Source organism: Leopardus geoffroyi, chromosome E1 (genome assembly GCF_018350155.1).
Source record: "Leopardus geoffroyi isolate Oge1 chromosome E1, O.geoffroyi_Oge1_pat1.0, whole genome shotgun sequence".
Classification (NCBI taxonomy): Eukaryota; Metazoa; Chordata; class Mammalia; order Carnivora; family Felidae; genus Leopardus; species Leopardus geoffroyi.
In genome coordinates, this window is record NC_059330.1 from 54,973,864 (window position 1) to 54,993,374 (window position 19,511).

At 49.4% G+C, this 19,511-nt stretch overlaps 2 protein-coding genes across 4 annotated transcripts in view; one reads left to right on the forward strand and one right to left on the reverse strand.

The window, feature by feature from the left end:
- Positions 1 to 19,511, forward strand: part of RAB37 (RAB37, member RAS oncogene family) — a 55,686-nt gene that overhangs the window by 15,326 nt on the left and 20,849 nt on the right. The gene's annotated exons all lie outside the window — the stretch shown is intronic.
- On the reverse strand, positions 4,778 to 18,838 carry CD300LF (CD300 molecule like family member f). 2 transcript variants are annotated; one of them, XM_045490863.1, is made up of 8 exons: positions 18,748 to 18,838; positions 18,487 to 18,636; positions 9,838 to 10,167; positions 8,833 to 8,935; positions 7,245 to 7,357; positions 6,149 to 6,171; positions 5,718 to 5,867; positions 4,778 to 5,226 (listed from the first exon to the last, which is right to left on the reverse strand). In XM_045490863.1, the coding sequence occupies exons 2-8, from the start codon at positions 18,527 to 18,529 to the stop codon at positions 5,071 to 5,073; spliced, it is 918 nt and encodes a 305-aa protein (XP_045346819.1). In that variant the 5' UTR covers positions 18,530 to 18,636; positions 18,748 to 18,838; the 3' UTR covers positions 4,778 to 5,070. The 2 variants fall into 2 exon arrangements, with proteins under 2 accessions (XP_045346819.1, XP_045346818.1); XM_045490862.1 differs by having other exon boundaries at positions 18,487 to 18,755.

The following is a 19,511-nucleotide window of genomic DNA, read 5'->3' on the forward strand; positions in this document are numbered from 1 at the left end:
TACCAGCCCCGTATATTTTTCTCTCTCAATCGACTCTCAAAAAGGTTGTGTCTCCTGAAAGCCAGTAATATGCATACAGTTCTCAAAAGAAGGTTGTCCAAACCCTATAATTTGTGGAATCTTTAAACATTAATAATTCAAAAACCAAAAGAGGGAAACCCCAGCAACTTTAGAACATGCTATAAATAATTAGGCACTCAGTCAAAGCCGAGTGGTTAAATATCTTGGAATCTGTCTTAACAGAATGTGCTTTCCTGGAAACCATACAGCAAAAATGGCACATGTCACTCTCACTCAAACCAGAGGAACTATATCTGAACTTCCTCACTCTTGCAGTAAAGGCGCTAGTCCGACACCCAAAATCTGCCTTAACAAATTCTTTAAGGAGCAGCCGGATATGGCTGAGACAATACCAGGATACCAATCTATAAACATTATGAAACGGTTTCCTTTCAAACCTCTTACATGTGTTTGCTTCCCCTCTCCCCCCACCACCCCAAGTACTTCCCCCAAGCACTCTCTAAACGTCAGCTCAAGCTTGAACAAATTGGGCTGCAGGCAGGGCAGATCCCTGCAGTCATGACCCAAACCCCAAGAACCCGAATGTTTCCCATGAGGACCACCAGTCAGCTGCAGAATGTACATTGGACAGGACAGCTTTCCCAGATGTCATGAGCTAGCCAACCCCATCTCTCAGGACATGAGAAGGTCCCTTTTCAGACAGCCACCAACCCAGATGGCTGGAATTTCAGATTAAAACATTATCTCCAGCAATATATCCGACAGACACCTTTTCAGAAGCTTGAATAAGGCAATTAAAAGTGATCAGAGTGGATCTAAGTGGATTTACCTTTCCTCAGTTCAGCTAGGCTGCCAGAACTTTCCATCTCCAGCCCATACCTACCGTCAAGATGAAAGCAGAAGCAACCAGATTCCTCCAACCAAATCAAACTGAGCTGAATTCTAAACTTCCCTGGGTTTCTAGATTTGTGTCAGAAGTGCCAGCACACTAATTGGTGTCTGTGATAGATTACCAGAAAAGATGAGTGCCTCACTATCCAGAATAACCATGTACTTATTAAGTTCTGTGAGGTGCTGACCGCCTAAAAACTCAGCAATAAAGCCACGTTATGCACAATCGCTAAAATGCACTGGCCCAAGGCTCTCTGTTATTCTTATACTTCGACTCACTCTGGTTTTGCTCTGCTTTGAGCTCTTCCATTTAAAAATCCCTCTGTAGGTACCTCCTGCTCTGTAAATCTCAATATAGGCTGGGTCAGAGGCACCTGGGTGGCTTAGTGGGTTAAGTGTCCAACTTTGCCTCAGGTCATGATCTCGCAGTTCATGAGTTCAAGACCCACGTCGGGCTCTGTGCTGACAACTCAGAGCCTAGAGCCTGCTTCGGATTCTGTGTCTCCCTCTCTCTCTCTGCCCCTCCCCCACTTGCACTGTCTCTGAATTAATTAATTAATTAAAGTAGGCTGGGTCAAAAACAGTCTCACTAACCCAACAAGCTTCAATGACCAGTCCAGTAATATTTAAGTTTGTCCGGGCTCTGCAAATATCCCCAGGATGGTACAGCTCTTGAAGTTCTAAGGAATCAATCATCTTTCAGGAAGTGGGAACAGGAGCAGAGAGCCACACATGCTGGGAGGGGCATCCACCAAGTCTACCTCCCCCCGCACCACCTGAGGTGTCTGTGGTTGTGGGAAGTCAGGCAACCCCCGGTCATTAATAGCGGCCCCTAAACAATTCTATGGCCCCTGTACCTGTGGGGGCAACTGCCTGTAACCCCAGGCATAGCTCATCATTTCTTCCCAAGCTGTGACTCCTCTCCCTGATGCTTCATCCCAGCCTCCACCAAAAGAGACCTAAGTGAAGTAATAGGCCTTTGTCCTGCAGTCAGGAGGAATCATAGGGAATCCTCTTTCCCCTGGCTTCAGGAGGATGAAAGAAATCTCTCCACTTCATGATTCTGGGAGTTTGATCCTGAAATTCCTTGGGCTGCCCAGGTGGCCCTTCCTAGAATGACAGATACTTGCGTCCCTGCTCCTGAAAGCTTGCCCTGTGTTCCCACATCTGGACCATCACATTATTTATTCGTTCAAGGCAACATAAAAACATTCAAGAACCCGCCATGTAGGAGACCTGCTATGCACAGGGGATACAGCAGTAAATGAGACAAAACCCTCACCTTCAGGCAGCCTAGAGCCTAGCTGAGAGGGAGAAACAATAAACCCACGTGCCAATAATGAATTTCATAAAGCAGTACCCGCTATGAAGGAGGTAAAACAGGGCAATGGGGAGATATTAAGGGTGGTGGCAGGGACTACTGCCATTAGGGTGGTCAGAGAAGGCTGCTCTGGGAGGGGACAATGTGAGCTAAGATGTGATGGTACAAAGAAGCTAACTAGTCTGGGGTGCCTTGGTGGCTCACTCGGTTAAGCGTCCAACTCTTGATTTTGGTTCAGGTCATGATCTCGTGGCTCGTGGGATCAAGACCCAGCACAGAGCCTGGTTGGGATTCTCTCTCTCTCCATCTCTCTCTCTTTACCCCTCTCCTCCCCACCCCGGCCCCACATGAGTGTGCTCTTTCTCTCTCTCTCTCTCAACATAAATAAACATTAAAAAAAAGAAGAAGCTAACTAGTCACACATCTGTGGGAAGAACATTCCAGAAAGAAGATACACAGCAATTGTCAATGCCCTGAGAAAACAGCAAGCTTCATCTTGTCAGAAGGACAGTGGCTGGAGCTGGGGTCATAGAGGCAGACAGGGACCCATGTATCCCCTGGACCTCCTGGGCTGCAGAAGAAGCCACCAGAAGGTAATAAGCAGTGAGTGACCACATCTGTGCTTTAAAAAGATCCCTCTGGGGCACCTGGCTGGCTCAGTCAGTTAAGCATTCAACTTTGGTTCAGGTCATGATCTCATGGTTCATGAGTTTGAGCCCCACATCGGGCTCTGTGCTGACAGTGCAGAGTCTGATTCAGATCCTCTGTTTCCCTCTCTCTCTCCCCCTCCCCAGCTCACACTCTCTCTCAAAAATAAATAAGCATTGGAGTGCCTGGGTGGCTCAGTCAGTGAGACATCGACTTTGGCTCAGGTCATAATCTCTTGATTCGTGGGTTCAAGCCCGCATTGGGCTCTGTGCTGACTGCCCAGAGCCTGGAGCCTGCTTTGGATTTCGTGTCTCCCTCCCCCTCTGCCCCTCCCCTGCTTGTGCTCTTTCTCTGTCTCTCTTTTTTAATTTTTTTTTTTCAACGTTTATTTATTTTTGGGACAGAGAGAGACAGAGCATGAATGGGGGAGGGGCAGAGAGAGAGGGAGACACAGAATCAGAAACAGGCTCCAGGCTCTGAGCCATGAGCCCAGAGCCTGACGTGGGGCTCGAACTCACGGACCGCGAGATCGTGACCTGGCTGAAGTCGGACGCTTAACCGACTGCGCCACCCAGGCGCCCCAATCTGTCTCTCAAAAATAAACATCAAAAAAAGTTTAATAAATAAGCATTAAAAATTTTTTTAAAAATAAATGAGCTCAACCACTATTTTATTTTTTTTTTATTTTTATTTTTTTTAAAATTTTTTTTTCAACGTTTATTTATTTTTGGGACAGAGAGAGACAGAGCATGAACGGGGGAGGGGCAGAGAGAGAGGGAGACACAGAACCGGAAACAGGCTCCAGGCTCTGAGCCATCAGCCCAGAGCCTGACGCGGGGCTCGAACTCACGGACCGCGAGATCGTGACCTGGCTGAAGCCGGACGCTTAACCGACTGCACCACCCAGGCGCCCCTTCCATTATTTTAAAATAAATAAATAAAATTAAAAGATCACTCTGACTGCTGGAAGGAGAATGGACTCTGGGGCTGAGAAGGAAAGAAGGACGACAGGCAGGGGACCGGATGGTTGCTTGGACTCGGCTGGTAACCACGGAGACAACGAGCCATGCTGGGACTCAGGACAGAGTCTGGAGGGAGGGGTGCCAGGACTCTAATTAGAGACTGGAAGTCCGACACCTGTAAATACTCACTAACTGTCCCTGTGTGAGTGGCTCACGCACACACCCTCCTCCTTAGACACAGTGCAGGATAGTGGCCCCGACTCCAGACTCTGGAGCCGAAGTGCCCAAGTTCAAATTTCGACTTATCCACTTGCTAACGATAAAACTTGGTAAGTCACTGAACCTCCCTGAACCTTGATTCCTCATCAGTAAAATGGGGGCAATAACAAAGGAGCCCTCATAGGGTTGTTGTGGGGACTCAAAACTAGTTACTGCGGGTAAAGCATTTAGGGAAGGCGCCACATAGCATGTTGATTTCCTGTTGCTGCCGTGACAAATTACCGCACGTTTACTGGCTCCATTAACACAATGCCAATTTATCCTCCTACAATTCTGAAGGCCAGAACTACACAGTCTGTTTCACTGGACTATAAAGTCAGGGTGTTGGCAGGCTGGCTCCTTCTAGAGGCTCCAGGGGAGAATCCACTGCTTGCCCTTTCTGGCTCCTGGAGGCTGCTGGCCACATCTCTGCAACCTCTGCTTCTGTCATCTGCCACCTTCTCTTCTTGTGACCTTCTTGCCTCCCTCTTACAAGGAGCCTTGTGATTATATTTAGGGCCTACCTGGGTAATCCAGAATACTCTGCCTATCTCAAAATCCTCAACTTCGTAGCTCCTTTGCCATGTTCCCAGGTTCTGGGGATGGGGACACAGATAACTTTGGGGGCCATTATTCAGCCCACCATATGTGGTAGGCAATAAATAAAGGTTAATTATTACTATTATCATTATCTTTATTACTCCCTTGGCAGCTCCAGAGCCTATCCCTAAGCCCCTCCCAAGCCATGTGAGAGGAAAAAGGATGTAGAGAGACTCCCGTCTGCCTCTCGAAAGCCCCTTGAGACCAGGCCCCGAACCCAGATGGAACTGGAAGTGACGCTAGCTGGACCAGACCAAGGCTTCAGTCACCATTTGGTCCCCATGAAGTGACTGGGGACAGAAAGCAGACAAAACAGGAACATGTTCACAGGCCTTGTGTGGGGTTGGAGAGGGGGGCCTGGAGCTTAGGCTAAGGCTTCCTGATGGTGCTATATTCCATGGACTCCTCAGGGTTCTTTCTGGGAACGTGGGTGACGAGGAAGTCTGTGTTGCTGTAGGTTGGCTCCTGATCCAAAAGCTCCCAAGACAGAGCCGCATAGGAAATGTTCTCCTTCGGAAAGGGGGCCTGTAATAAAGATGCCCAAGGGGTCAGAGAGGCAGGCAGGAGGTTACGCCCATGCACGGAGGCGGCCTTGGATGAGGTGGGGAAACAGAGCCTTCAGAGCTTCTGAAGGCTCCTCCCAGACCCTCCAGCTCCTGTCGCCTTCCCTCTGCCAGCTCCCTGAGCTCCAACCACAGCAGAAGACCTTCCCTCGACTCTGGACAAGGGCAGCACCCTTCACAGGGAATTCTAGGTCACGACCTGTCTGGGTTGTGACCCAACCAGCATGAGGGCCATGTCTGATGGGACTCTGCATCCTCCAGTGCCAAGGACTGCTGTAGAGACACGTCCAAAGGCCAAAAGTCTGGGGAGGAGGGAGGTGTGGAGGGGAGCTCCAGAGGCAAGTCTTTCAATGGCTGTGGCTTTGCCCAGCACCCACCCCTCTTCCTCTGTGCCCACATGGGCAGGAGAAAGCCTATCTGGCTCCAAGGCCCACAGCAGCCCCAGGTACACACCATGGTGACATAATCCACTTCCTGCTGGTTTTCCAGGGCAGAGGAGGAGGGCTTTGTGCAGGCCTTCTTCTGGGAGGAGCCGTGGGAGGTTCCGGTTGGCTGTAGGGTCAGGTTTGCATAGCAGATGTCCCCCTCCAGCGGCTGCATCACCTGGGAGAGGAAGTGGGTCGTCTTCCACAGAGGGTTACGGGGCCAAGCTTCCCTGGGCCCCCCTCTCCCAGCTTCCTCTGCAGCCCCCATGCCTACCCCCTTCCCGCCCTCCCCCCTTCTGTCTGTTTCCAGCATCCCATCCTCCCAGGCTCTGCAGCTGGACCGTGAGCGCAAGGACACGGTTTGTCTGATAGGTTTGGACAACAGCGCTCCGGGGACAATGAGGAAAGAGAGGAAGGCGCGATCTGGTGTCTCTGATCTGACCTCAGAAGCTCTCTTACCTGCTCTGGGGATGGCCCAGCAGCTAAAAGACAAAAACAATCAAAATCAGAAAGCCCGTCTCCAGACTCACAGGGCCCCCGGGTCTGGGGAAGAGAAATCTGGAAGATAAGAGGTGGATTCAGCTCCAGACTCAGAGACGTGAGACCTGGTTCCGATTCTGACTCCTCAGATGACACACTCTGTGACATTGGTCACTACCTCTCCCAGCTGCCCCGTCTCCACCTGAGAAATAAGGAGACCTCGCCAATCTTCCCCACATCGAGGAACTGTCATCAGCTGATCTGGTGGCCCTGCCAGCCCTTGGTGCCCGTGTGGTTAAGTTTCCTGCGGGGCAGTTGCAGGCACATATAACTTCTGCCGGAAGTCCTGCCCAAGATGCCCCCGGGTCTCCACCATCATCCATTATTTGGGAGTCAACTCAAAGTCATGCCTGCCTTCCCAGCTACCCGGGGTGCCGAACCCCTCCCTCCCCAGCTCCATGGCCTTTGATTTAGGTCTGTCTCGTCTCCTGTGATCCACCCAATTCCAGTTCGTCTTCGAGTGGGCCAGGGGCTGCTGGGCAGCTGAGCCCATCCCTTCCTTGCATTTCCAGTTGCTTGGCTGTGCCTGGTACACGGGTGCCCCATGCAGGCTGCCCTCCGAGTGGGGTGCAGGAGCTAGGTCAGAACCTTATGGACCAGCTTTCAGTGCTGGTGGTTCCTATTTCTCTCTGCCCCTTGGCCTCTACCCCTGATTCTCCCCCCACCCCCACCCCACCCCCATTAGAGGCAACAAAGAAACAGGTTGTTTTCTCCTGGTTCTTAGCTTCAAAAGCCTAGATACTCAGGAGCACAGAAACTTAGAACTTAGGCCCCAGACATACATCTAGGAGAAAAGAAGTGCCCCCCGCCCCTCGCCCTTGACTACAAGAGTCCCCCGGCTGTGGCAGGAGTGGGGGGACTGGAGAGCACCCCAGGAGACCTCGGGTCCTTGTGGGTTCTGAGAGGAGAGGGGTGCATTTACCCTGAGAACGTGGAGGCAGAACCAGCCATCGGCTCCCCCCCACCCCGCCCCCCGCCCAGCCCCAGCTCAGCACCAGCAGCTGAATCTGATCACCTTTCTTCTGCTGCTTCATCATTCTCAAAGCCAAGAGTGAGGCCGCCACCAGGACAAGCAGCAACACGGCAAAGATGAGGGGAAGCAGGATGCTGAGGTTAATGGAGTCAGCACTGGAAACAACAGAAAGACACCATACACCCTGGCCTGCCTCCTGCTTCTGGGCCTTGTCCCAGCTGCCTGGAAGCCAGGAAGGCCAACACTTTTTGACCTGGAGGCCTGTGATTTCCAGCCTGGGAATCCCACTCCTGAGTACCCTAGAGATGGTAAAAAAATTAAAAAAAAAAATTTAAAGAGAGGAGGGTTCCACAGCGTTTTGGTGGGTCCAGACACCTAATGGAAACTATATGGCAATGAGCTCTGGAAAGGTCTCCCTGCTTCTATGCTTGTGCTGCTGTACTGGATCAAATAGTGTCCCCCACCCCCACAATTCATGTTCATTCCCAACCTGTGAAGGTGACCTATTTGGAAATAAGATCTTTGCAGATATAATCAAGTCTAAATGAGGTCATACTGGATTAGGATGGGCCCTCATCCAATGGCTGGTGTCCTTACAAAAGGGAAATCTAGCCACACACAGGTATGCACAGGAAGGCCCTGTGACAACAGAGGCAGAAATTGGGTTAATGCTCCCACAAGCCAAGGAGCCCCCCAGATGGCTGACAAACACCAGCAGCTGGGAGATTGGCATGGGACCGCTTCTCCCTTTGAGCCCCAAGAAGAGGCCAACCCTGAGACACCTTGATCTCATCCTTCTGGCCTCCAGAACAGTGGGAAAATAAATGTCTATTGTTTCAGTGGCCCAAGATATGGTGCTTTGTCATGGCATCCTGAACAAACTCATACAAAGACTATCTCTTATTTGTCACTAGTCACAGAATTTGTAGAATGAATTCATTCTACATGAGTGGGGCGGGGAGAGAGAGAGGGAGGGAGAGAGAATCCCAAGCCAACCCCACGCTGTCAGCTCAGAGCCCAATGCAGGGCTTGATCTCATGAACTACGGGATCATGACCTGAACAGAAACCAAGAATCAGACGCTTAACCACTCAGGCGCCCTGTTAGCTATTACTTATTAAAAGAAGGTTAGTAGAAAGAAACTTTTGAAACAGAAGGCAAATGGGAGAGAGAAAAAGAAGGGACTCCAGGCGAGAGTAGACAGAGTGGAGACCTCCCATTCGGATTCTACAGGAAGGCCGGGCAAAAGGAGATCAGCCTATCTAGAAACAAGGTCAAGAGGGCATAGGAGGAATTGGAAAGTGGCCTCTCAACTTCTAGAAAGCCACTTTGGCTGCACTGGCCAGGCAGGCTACTAAGAAGCGTGAGAGAGACTGTTTCTTCCTCTATAAAACGGGAACATGTGTATCTGCCTACTCCTCCTCGTGAGTAGGGTCAAAGAATTAAGAGACAATGGACAGGAAAGCCCTCTGTGAGCAGTCAGGTGCTCCTGAGATGGGACAAATCATCAATACCACTGTTCTTGCCATAACGGTAATTAGGGGAACCCTAGGACTGCAAAGGGCACCCCCCCATTGGAGGAGTTCAAACCAAGCAGACCACAGGAAACAGCACACCGGAACTGGCTTACCTGCCATCGTAGTGGTGGCTGGTCACAGTCGGGGGGCCTTTGGTCTCTGCTGGCGTTGTGGACAGGGTGGCATTTGAGCTGGTGGTTGACACTGTAGTTGGTGCTAGGCATAGACCAGATTATACACTATTCAGCCTGCTAACCTGCCCACAGCCCTGCACGTGGCTCTGAGCCCAGGGGGAGCCTGGAGCTGGGCCGTGGGAAGGGAAGGGCCTATAGCCTAGACCGCTTTTTTCTCCCTGACCCCTAGGATACTCAGCCTCAGAGGCAGGCAGGACTGGGTACAGGTCCAGGGAGGATGTTGAGCAGGCCCTGGAAGGATTAGAGGGGGCCTAGTGTTACCTCAGGACAAAGGCAGCTGGAATTCAGCTAGACTTTAAACATTCACACTGCCTATGACAAGGCCTTTGCCAATGCCTTCCCCAATCTTATTTATTCAAAAAGGACAGGAGCAGAATTAAACAGCTTTTTCACTGTGGAGGCCATTCTGAACCTCAGGAATCAACTACACCACCACGACTATGCTGGGGCCCTTCCCCCTGAGAGTGGCACGGAACAGAGCAGGGGAATAGCCGCTATGAAGTCCCGGCCCTAAACTCCAGAAAGAGCAGGGACTCAGGGTACCAGAAGTCCAGGGAAGCATTGGCAGGAATTGGGGTCTCTGGGTCCCCTGGAAGGAGGTCCCTTTGTCCTATGGGCTGAAACTGGGACCATCACCTTGATCTCTGTCAGCAATAGACTCAGGCACGGAGCCGTGCAGAGAAACACATGCCCAGACAAGCTCAATCCCATCCTGGAGGAGAAGCTGGGAGCCAAGAGAGCATCTAAGAGAAGCCCTGTCCCTCTCAACCCCAAGGGGTCAATCGGGTTCTCAGAGAGCTCAGGACTCAACCACCCTGTGTGACAGTTCACTCTGAGTGACACTGAAGTCACTGGAGAGGAACCTTAGAGCCCAGGACAGAGTGGGCCCTGAAGGCACACAGCCACACTTACACATACTCTTACCTGGGTGGACGGTCACTTTGACTTTGACCCCAAGGTCAATTCCGTATCTCTCAATCCCACACCAGTAAATATTCGCATCAGTTTGCTTGAGCTTCTCCATGGTCACAGTGAAAATGAGGTTTTTCTGATTGTCCTTGATGGACACATTTTTTCTCTGTACCTCCTGCTCTGACCCATCGGTTTTAACAAGGATATGGCAGTTTCCCCAGTTGGCTCCTCGACACCACCACTTTTTGCTGTTTTTCCACGTTCGTACATAGCGACACTGCACCGTCAGTGAGCCCCCCACCAGGCCTCTGACCGCTTCTGGACCCGAGATATCAGATGAGCCTGGAAAACACAAATCCACGTGCCTGTCACCGCCCCATCTCACCTCCTGAGGAAGAGCCACAGCCTCCTGCATCACAAATGATTCCAATAAACCCAAGGACCTCATGAGTTGAATAACAGTCAAAGAAGGAATAGACCTTCCACAACACAGATCTTTGTCCTTCAAAACTCCACTGGGTCCAATCCATCATAGAAATCACCTAAGAGCACAACCACAGATCTCCAAGAATCAAAAATGTCAACACTGAGCAATGACAGCTTCCCATAGTCCACCCCACCCCCTTCCCATGGCCAAAGTCATCTGGAGAGCAAATGACTGAACGAAAGCAAGACCCCAGTACATTTCGGCCCACTCTCCTCATGCAAGATGTGGGCTCTGTGGCTTCAGACCTTTTAATTTTTCTAGAGTAACCAGGAATCTGGATTTTATATGGAACCTCTCCATTTTAAAACACTGGCTTGGGGCGCCTGAGTGGCTCAGTCAGTTAAGCATCCGACTCTTAATTTTGGCTCAGGTCACGATTTCACAGTTCACGAGTCCAAGCCCTGTGTCAGGCTCTGTGCTGACAGTTCAGAGCCTGGAGCCTGCTTCAGATTCTGTGTCTCCCTCTCTTTCTGCCCCTCTCCACTCGCACTCTGTCTCTGTCTCTCTCTCAAAAATAAGTACACATTAAAAAATTTTTTTAAATAAAAATGGAGATATAATTCACATATCATGAATTTTACTCTTAATTTTTTTTGAGTGAAGGGGGAGAGAGAGAGAGAGAGAGAGAGAGAGAGAGAAGCAGGGCTTACCCAAAGCTGGGCTCATGCTCACCCGACGTGGGGCTCAATCTCACAAACTGTGAAATCGTGACCTGAGCCAAAGTCAGATCTTAACCAACTGAGCCACCCAGGCACCCTTTACTCTTAATTTTAAATCATCTACTCTGGTGTTTTGGGGATATTCACAGAGCTTTGCAACATCACCTCTAATTCCAGAACATTTTCATCACCTCAGAAGAAACACTGTACCTGGTATTTGCTCTTTTGGTAGAACTAGTCTACATTCTGTCTACAGACTTCTCTACTCTGAAGTCCACATTTTGTATAAATGTAGTCATACAATGTATGGCCTTTTGTGTCTGGCTTCTTTCACTTAGTGTAATGTTTTTAAGGCTCGTCCATGGTATAGCCTATGCAGGCACTTCATTCCATGGTAGGGATAGGCCACACAGTGTTTATCTGTTCATCAATTGATGACACTTGGGTTGTTTTCCCTTTTGGGCTATTATGAATAATGCTGCTGTGAACATTGATGTACTATTGGTATTTGCCTAGAGGTAGGTTTTCAACTCTCTGGAGTATAATATACCATAGGAGATTTAAAAAAAAAAAAAAAGTGGGGAAGGGGACAGTTTTGCACAAGTGTTGCTGGACCCTCTCACCTCTCCACATGCTCCAAGTAGGTAAAGATAGGGAGACTAAGAAGGTCAACACAAAATAGCAAATCACTTCTTAGACTAGAGGAAATTAGAAGTCTTTATAAAATCTCTGAATGAAAAGGGGAGCCTGGGTGGCTCAGTCAGTGAAACATCCAACTTCAGGTCAGGCCATGATCTCCCGGTTCGAGGGTTTGAACCAAGCGTCGGGCTCTGTGCTGATGGCTCACAGCCTGGAGCCTGCTTCAGATCCTGTGTCTCCTCTCTCTGCCCCTACCCTGCTGGTGCTCTGACTCTCAAAAATTAATACATGTTTTAAAAAAAGGAAAAATGTCTGAATGAAAGGGGGCACTTTCTAAACTAAAAAATTAAATTTTCATCACAGAGGAGTCAGTAAATTTGACCACATATTAAAAAATGTAACACTTGGACATACCAGAAAACAGACTGAAGGGAGGCAAAGAGCACACTGCAAGAAATATTTGAAACAAATAATGTAAAAAAGGATTAAGTCATTTTTTTAAAAGAATATATAGGGGTGCTTGGGTGGCTCAATCAGTTGAGCATCCAACTCTTGATTTCGACTCGGGTCATGATCCCAGGATTGTGAGTTCGAGCCCCACATCGGGCTATCTGCTGTAAGCACAGAGCCCGCTCTGGATCCTCTGTCCCTCTCTTTCTGTCTCAAAAATAAGTAAACATTATAAAAAAAAATGATAAGGGGCAAGAAAAGGCAAGTCACAAAGAGGAAATTCAAATGGATAGTAAAATTGGAAATGTTCAATTAAAATATCTAGCAAATGAAAACTTTTTTTTTTTTTGCAAATGAAAACATTTTAAAGTGATGTCATTTTCATATATAAAATCAACCAAGTTTTTGTGACTACTATGTTGCTGACATGGGTGATGTGGAATGGATATTCAGACACTCAGAGAAGCTGCTGGGAGGTATGTCACCAGTTCAACCATTACAGAAAGTAATATGGCAATTATGTAGCAAAATAATCATGCCCTTTGCTCCAGTGATTATATGTCTAGGATTTGACAGAGAAGCTAACAAAAATATATGTGCCAAGGGATGCCTGGGTGGCTCAGCCAGTGGAGCATCCAACTCTTGATTTCTCCAACTCTTGATTTCAGCTCAGGTCATGATCCCAGGGTCATGGGCTTGAGCCTCACATTGGGCTTGGAGTGTACTTAAGATTCTCTCTCTCTTTCCCTCTTCCCATCTTTTCTGCTTGCTTGCTCTCTCTGTAAAATTAAATTTAAAGATTTGGGGGGCACATGGGTGGTTCAGTCGGTTAGGTGTCCGACCCTTGGTTTCAGCCTAGATCGGGAACTTGAGGTTTGTGAGTTGGAGCCCCATGTCAGGCTCTGTGCTGACAGTGCAGAACCTGCTTGGAATGTTCTCTCTCCCTATCTCTCTGCCCCTCCCCCACTCGCTCTCTCTGTCTCTCTCTCAAAATAAATAAACTTAAAAATATTTTATTAAAAATATTTTTTAAATTTATGCACCAAGATTCATTACGTAATTATTTAAATACCAAAAATAAAGGAAACATGGTTAACATCCACCAACTGGGAAAATAAATATTCAATAAAATGTAATGCAGACACTGATAATTTGCTTAGAAATACTGTTAACTGTGTGGAAAATCCTCCTACGAAATTAAAATGGATTTTTAAATCTAATATACAGTATAATCTCAACTAACTTTTTAAATATGCACAGAAAAAAAAAGATTGAAGGGAAATAAGTTAAAATGTTAAATTAACATTGGATTGGAGAGCCTGGGTGGCTCAGTAGGTTAAGCGTCTGGCTTCAACACAGATCTCAAGGTTCATGGGTTCAAGCCCCACATCGAGCTCTGTGCTGACAGCTTAGAGCCTGGAACCTGTTTTGCATTCTGTGTCTCCCTCTCTCTCTGCCCCTCCCCTGCTTGCCCTCTGTCTCTCTCTCAAAAAATAAGTAAATATTTTTTTTTTTTTTAATTAGCATTGGGTTGCCTTGGGCATTAAGATCAGGGACATAGGTTTTTTTTATTTTTCCTAATGCTTCTTTTTTTTCTGTACTTCCCTAAGTATCCACAATGAGCACTTATTACTTTCAAAATGATTGGGAAAAAAATAATGCCTGGACAGGGCTGTTTCATGGCATGGTAAGCAGAATAATGGCTCTGGAAGGATGTCTACATCCTAATCTCCAGAGCCTGTAAAATATATTCAATCTCACGTGACAAAAGGGGACTTTGTAGATGTGATTAAATAAAGGATCTTGTGATGGAGAGATTATACTGGAGTATCTGGGTGGGCCCAAATCATCACAAAGATCTGTATCAGAGGGGGCGCCTGGGTGGCTCAGTCAGTTAAGCGTCCAACTCCGGCTCAGGTCATGATGTCGCAGTTTGTGGGCTCAAGCCTGCGTCGGGCTCTATGCTGACAGCTCGGAGCCTGGAGCCCGCTGCGGATTCCCTGTCTCTCTGTCTCTGTCTCTCTCTCTCTCTTCCCCCCCGCCCCCCACTCATGCACGCACGCTCTGTCTCTCTCTCTCTCTCAAAAGTAACTAAACATTAAAAATTTTTTTTTTAAAAAAGCTCCCTATCAGAGGGAAGCAGGAGGGTCAGGGCCAGAGGAGAAGGGACATTGAAGACTGATGTGGGGCCACACACCAAAGACACAGCAGCCTCTGGAAAAGTCAAGGAATCTGATTCCCTCCCAAAGCCACCCAAAAGAATGCAGCCCCGTTCACCTTTTTAGACTCTGACTTCCAGACTCTAACATTATAAATCTGTGTTGTTTTAAGTCACTAAGTTTGCGGTAAATTATCTGGCAGCCTTAGGAAACTAATAAGGTGGCATTAGCCTATCTCACCTGAGCACTGGTGTTGGACCTGACTCTTGAACTGTCTGTTCCACTCGCTTCTTAGAACCGTCTGTCCCGGCGCCCCCTCCCCACCAACCTCGGCAGAGCTCCCACCCTGCTGTCTGAAGCCTCCCGACGCAGAAGGCACCCCTGAGGCCCAAGGAGCAGCATCCTCAGCAGACATGGTTACTCACAGACTAGCTGATGAGGAGGAGTCCCAGATGAGGAAGAAGCTGGGCCCCAGAGGGAAGTGACAGCTTCACCATCAGTGAGTGACAGGACCGGACCCCTACGCCCACACAGCACAGGACATCAGCCAGTCTCCACTCTGGGCCCCGCACACCTGAGTCTTGTCCACTGCCACCACTCATGGCGAGGCTGAAGTTGGACAAAAGGGCTAACTTTTCTCTGAAGATATAGGGTAATTAAAAATCCCTTCCTTTCTCATAGAAAGTAGTCTGCAAAGTCCAATGGGATACCTTGCTTCGTAGTTGTTTCTTGTATGCCTTTAAAACAATAAACTCTATTTTTTTTAATGATTTTTTTTTTTTTTTTTTTTTTTTTTTGAGAGAGAGAGAAAGAGAGAGAGAGAACAGGGGAGGGGCAGAGAGAGGGAAACAGAGAATCCCAAGCAGGCTCCACCCTGTCAGGGCAGAGCCAGAGGCGGGCTCATGAACCGCAAGATCATGACCCGAGGGGAAGTCGGATGCCTAACCCACTGAGCCACCCCGGGTGCCCCAACAATAAACTCTTCAGAAATGGGAAGTGGTGAGGGGTAAAACGGTAGCTTGTTATGGCAAGTTCCGTGGGAGAGGCTGGTGAAGGGGGACAAAGGTGCACAGCGCCCACCAGGTGGCTGCTTGGCACCCAGCTGTGCCTGCTGGCTTCCAACCGCTGTTCCCACTCTGCCTTGGTCACGCGCACCCAAGCGCGTGCACGTGCGTGCACACGCGCACCAGCCCTACTCTCACATCTGCTCACCAACCTCCCCTGTTTCCAGATGGCGGGGAGAGAAAGAAGCAGTCTTTTATGCGCATTCGCTGCGCTGCTGATTTGCCTCCTAAGGGCGCATCCAACGTGGGCCTTCTCCATTCCTACGACCCACCCCAGCTCTGCCTTTTACCAGCCTTGTGGTCCTGGACGCGTCACGTTCCTCCCACACGGTTCTTCTGCCAGACAGAATGGTAGCCTCCCAATCTGCCCCACGGCGCTGTTGTGAAGCACATGACCAAGGCACATGACCCGTCTGCTCCTCAGACCTGCCCAGGCCAGACTCCAGTCCCTATCACAGACTTCAAGCTTGCTGTTCCCTGTGCCTAAAAAGCTGCCCCCGGATCCTTCTCGTCCCCCAGGCGTCTGCTCAGCCGTCTTTTCGCAGAGGCTCCTTGCAGCCCATCTACAGCACCACCTCCCCCCTCTCCGAGTCTCTCTGTGTCGGGTCACTTAGCTCGGCTCTCCGCTGAGCACACACCGCTTCTCGGAGGCATCCTTTTCATTTCTCCGACTGATGGAACGGATGATCAAATTCAGCCATGAAAAAGAATCACAAATCACAAAGGGCCCTCCGATTGCCGTGAGCACCCGTTGGAGCCTCAGAGGCACACAATGCCTCAGGCTCCCCGGAGATTTTTCTCGAGAGATCTACTGCTCCCGATTCTTCCCTCTGCTCCTGGACAGGCGGCTCACCTCCCATACAATTCACTCTTTTCAAGGGTACCACTCAGCGGTTCTTGGGGCATTCACAGAGCTGTGCTACCATTGCCACGTCTAATTCCAGGGCATTTTTATCACCCCAGAAAGAAACCCATCACTCTTACCACACACACTCCCTTCCTCCTCCCCCCGCCCAGCCCCTGGCAGCCACTAATCTCCTTTCTGTCTCTATGAATTTAGGTATCTTGGAAATTTCGTAGGAATGGAATCAGATAATATATGGCCTTTTGCATCTGGATTCTTTCACTTAGCCTGATGTTTTCAAGGTTCATCTGTGTTATAGCGTGTATCAGTATTCATTTGTTTTTATGGCCGAATAATGTTCCATTGTACGGGTATGACACGTTTTATTCATTCATCCATCAGTTGGTATACATTTAGGTCGTTTCCAGCTTTTAACGATTATGAATAATGTTGCCATGAACATTCGCATTTGTATACACCCGGGATGGAATTGCTGGGTCATGTGGCAACCACATGTTTAACATTTTGAGGACTGTCACGTTGTTTTCCAAAGTAGCTGCACCATTTTACATTCTCATGAGCAATGTATGTGCTCTCCAATTAATGTGAAGAGTCTCGAATGTTCAGTTCTATGAAAAAGAAATATGGAGGGTGGGGTACAGCAATCATATTTGCCCCCTCCATGGGATACATTCAGCCGCTCAACTAATAGTTACTATTTTTCTGATCTGTAGATGGTATGGTTTCAGGCCCAAACATCTCTGCCTTCCTGAAGTTTGTTTTCTCAAGGTGGGGGAAGGAAGAGTCAAACAGTGGAGAAAGATAATGCAAGGGAATTGCAATTTTAATGAGGTTTGTTATTAATGAAGGCTTCAGTGAGAATCAAAGACATGCAGGGTGCAAGGGACTGGAGCCTGAGGCTGTCTGAGGAAGAGCATTCTGGGCAGAGAGAACCGCAAGTGCAAAGGCCCTGAGGCAGCAGTGTACCTAGCACATTCAAAGAACATCTAAGAGGCCGGTGCAGCTACAGTGGGTTGAGCCGAGGGAGCAGAGTAGAAACAGAGATTGGGGAGGTGGGGAGGTGAGAGAACCAGGGGCTGCACCGTGTAGCTTCTGGAAGGTCTCTGTATTTTTACTCTGAGTAGGATGGAAGGTCGTTGGAGGGTCTCGACCAGAGGAAAGACAGGATCTGGCTTGCATTTGCCAAGGATCATTATAGGATAGGACAGAAGAGATGTGTGAACCCCGGGTTTCGCCCCAGCACCTAGAAAAGATGGAATTTGCTAAACATAAAGATGGGAGAGAAAGGAATTCGAGGGGGAAAAATATGCTCAGGTCACATTTGAAATGTCAACATCTTAGTGAAGATGTGGAATGGGCAGTTGATTAAAAGATTCTGGGGTCCAGGGTGATGTATGCTAGCAATACAAAATTGGGCGTCATGGGGGTAGAGGTGGTATTTAAGCCAAGAGAGGAGAGGCAGGGGCTCCCGAGAGAGAGGCCCAACACCGAGCCCTCTGGCCTCCAGCATTTCCATGTCAAGAAAACCCCCATCATTTTCTTTTCTTTCTTTTTTTTTTTTTTTTTTTAGTGTTTACTTATTTTTGAGAAGGAGAGACAGCACTTGAGCGGGGGCGGGGCAGAGAGAGAGGGAAACACAGAATCCGAAGCCGGCTCCGGGCTCCGAGCTGTCGGCACAGAGCCCCCGACGTGGGGCTGGAACTCACAAACCATGAGGTCATGACCTGAGCCGAAGTTGGACACTTAACCGACTGAGCCACCCAGGTGCCCCCACCCTTAATTTTTAATCAAAATGTTATCCATCAATTTACAGTTTCCTGCCGCCCTCCGACTCAGCCCCTCAGTAACTTCTGCTGTTTCCTTCTACCCGAAATGCCTAGAACCACCTCTCCCTCCCTGTCTGGCCAACGCCCCGCTTTCCTTCCTCCAAAGCCCCCTCCACTCTCCCTTCTTTCCTCCCCCATAACACATTCTCAAAGGTGAGAGTCCAGGAGCAAGCATTCGCCGGCTCTCCCGAGCCACCAGGGCCCCTCTGCTTCTCTGGGACCAGAGGGGCCCATCAGTCTGTGCGTCTGGAATTATCAGCCCCCGGGTGGTCAGGAATTATGCCTTTTCTGCCTTGTGCGGGGTTCCTTTATGAAGGCACCCTTGACATTTCCACACTGGCCACGGTGGGCACCAAAACCCCGGGAGAGGAATAGAGTGGATGACACACACAGACTCACTACTTGGAGAATCTCCTTAGAATGGAGCCTGCTTCTCAGCGGGACCCCTTGCTGGGCCCCCTTCTTCCTGCCCCCAGAAGCTCTTCTCTAGCACAGACCCGGGCCCCGCTCACCTGCAAGCTGGAAAAGGAAGAGGAAGAACAGGAACCCGTGCATCTTGTCTTTGCCCGGGCCCCCCTTGGTGGAGCCAGTCAGCTCCGACTCAGCTCCCGCATCTTCCAACCCTTCTCTGTCTCTCGTCCTTGCACTTCCTCCTTTGGCCACTTCCCGCCAGTGAATAAGCAAAAAGCAGAAGGAGGTAGAACGGGCGAGATCTCAAGGCAACGAGCAATGAAACAAGTCACAGTGATCATAAGCAAGCTTTTGAGAAATACCTTCCTGTCTGCAACCATGATGGGGTCTCTAAAAAGAGGACTCAGCCACTCCTTCTAGGCCTTGCGGAAATTTGCAGACCTGGACCCCACGGGTCGGGCTGGTTCTTACCCAATGTTTCTCCTCTGGCGAGAAGACTGGGCGGAGGGAACGCAGCTCCATCCCGGAGGCCTGGGAGAGCCAAGGCTGAAGGGATACAATGCCAGAAACATGGAATTTCAGATGCAGCCTTGGGAGCCCAGGAGCTCAGCTGTGGGGGAGGTTGGGCCAAAGCCCAAAAGCCAGAGGAGAAATTCTAGACCAGAGATTGGAATGAGGGGGTGGAGGGTATCAAACCCCAGACTTCAAAGAAAAGGGGTCAAAGAGTAGGGGGATGTGAGCAGGGAACTCACGGTCCGATGGGCAAGAGGGGCCCCTGTCCTCAGAACATACTGGAAACTCTCTGCTGTGTCCCAGACCACCAAGTGAGAGCTTGTGGATATTGATACCAGCCTGACCCCTCCAGACACTTGTCAGTTCTACCAGGGGCTCCTTCCTGAAGAAAGTGGCTCATTGCTCATGGCTATTACCCCCTTGCTCCGCACCCCCCACCTTACAATAACGACCTGTGGAAGTAGGAAGAAGGACAACACCAGCTTTGCCTGCCTTACTCCTTCTTCCTGACAATTTTATGTCCGTCCCCCATCCTCCCCATCAGGATCCCAGCAGGCCCTGGGGTGGAGCCCAGATGCTAGGAACCCATAGGGCCCTTTCTGGTACCCCTGCT

What these genes read in the sequence shown, in the direction of transcription:
- CD300LF (XM_045490863.1), bottom strand. Translation starts at nt 18,529, where the DNA reads ATGCACGGGTTCCTGTTCTTCCTCTTCCTTTTCCAGCTTGCAG. An exon ending in AGCCACCACTACGATGGCAG is followed by an intron (nt 7,358 to 8,832) that starts GTAAGCCAGTTC and finishes TGTTGTTTCCAG; the next exon opens with TGCTGACTCCATTAACCTCA. An exon ending in AAGTGGATTATGTCACCATG is followed by an intron (nt 5,227 to 5,717) that starts GTGTGTACCTGG and finishes TCTTTATTACAG; the next exon opens with GCCCCCTTTCCGAAGGAGAA.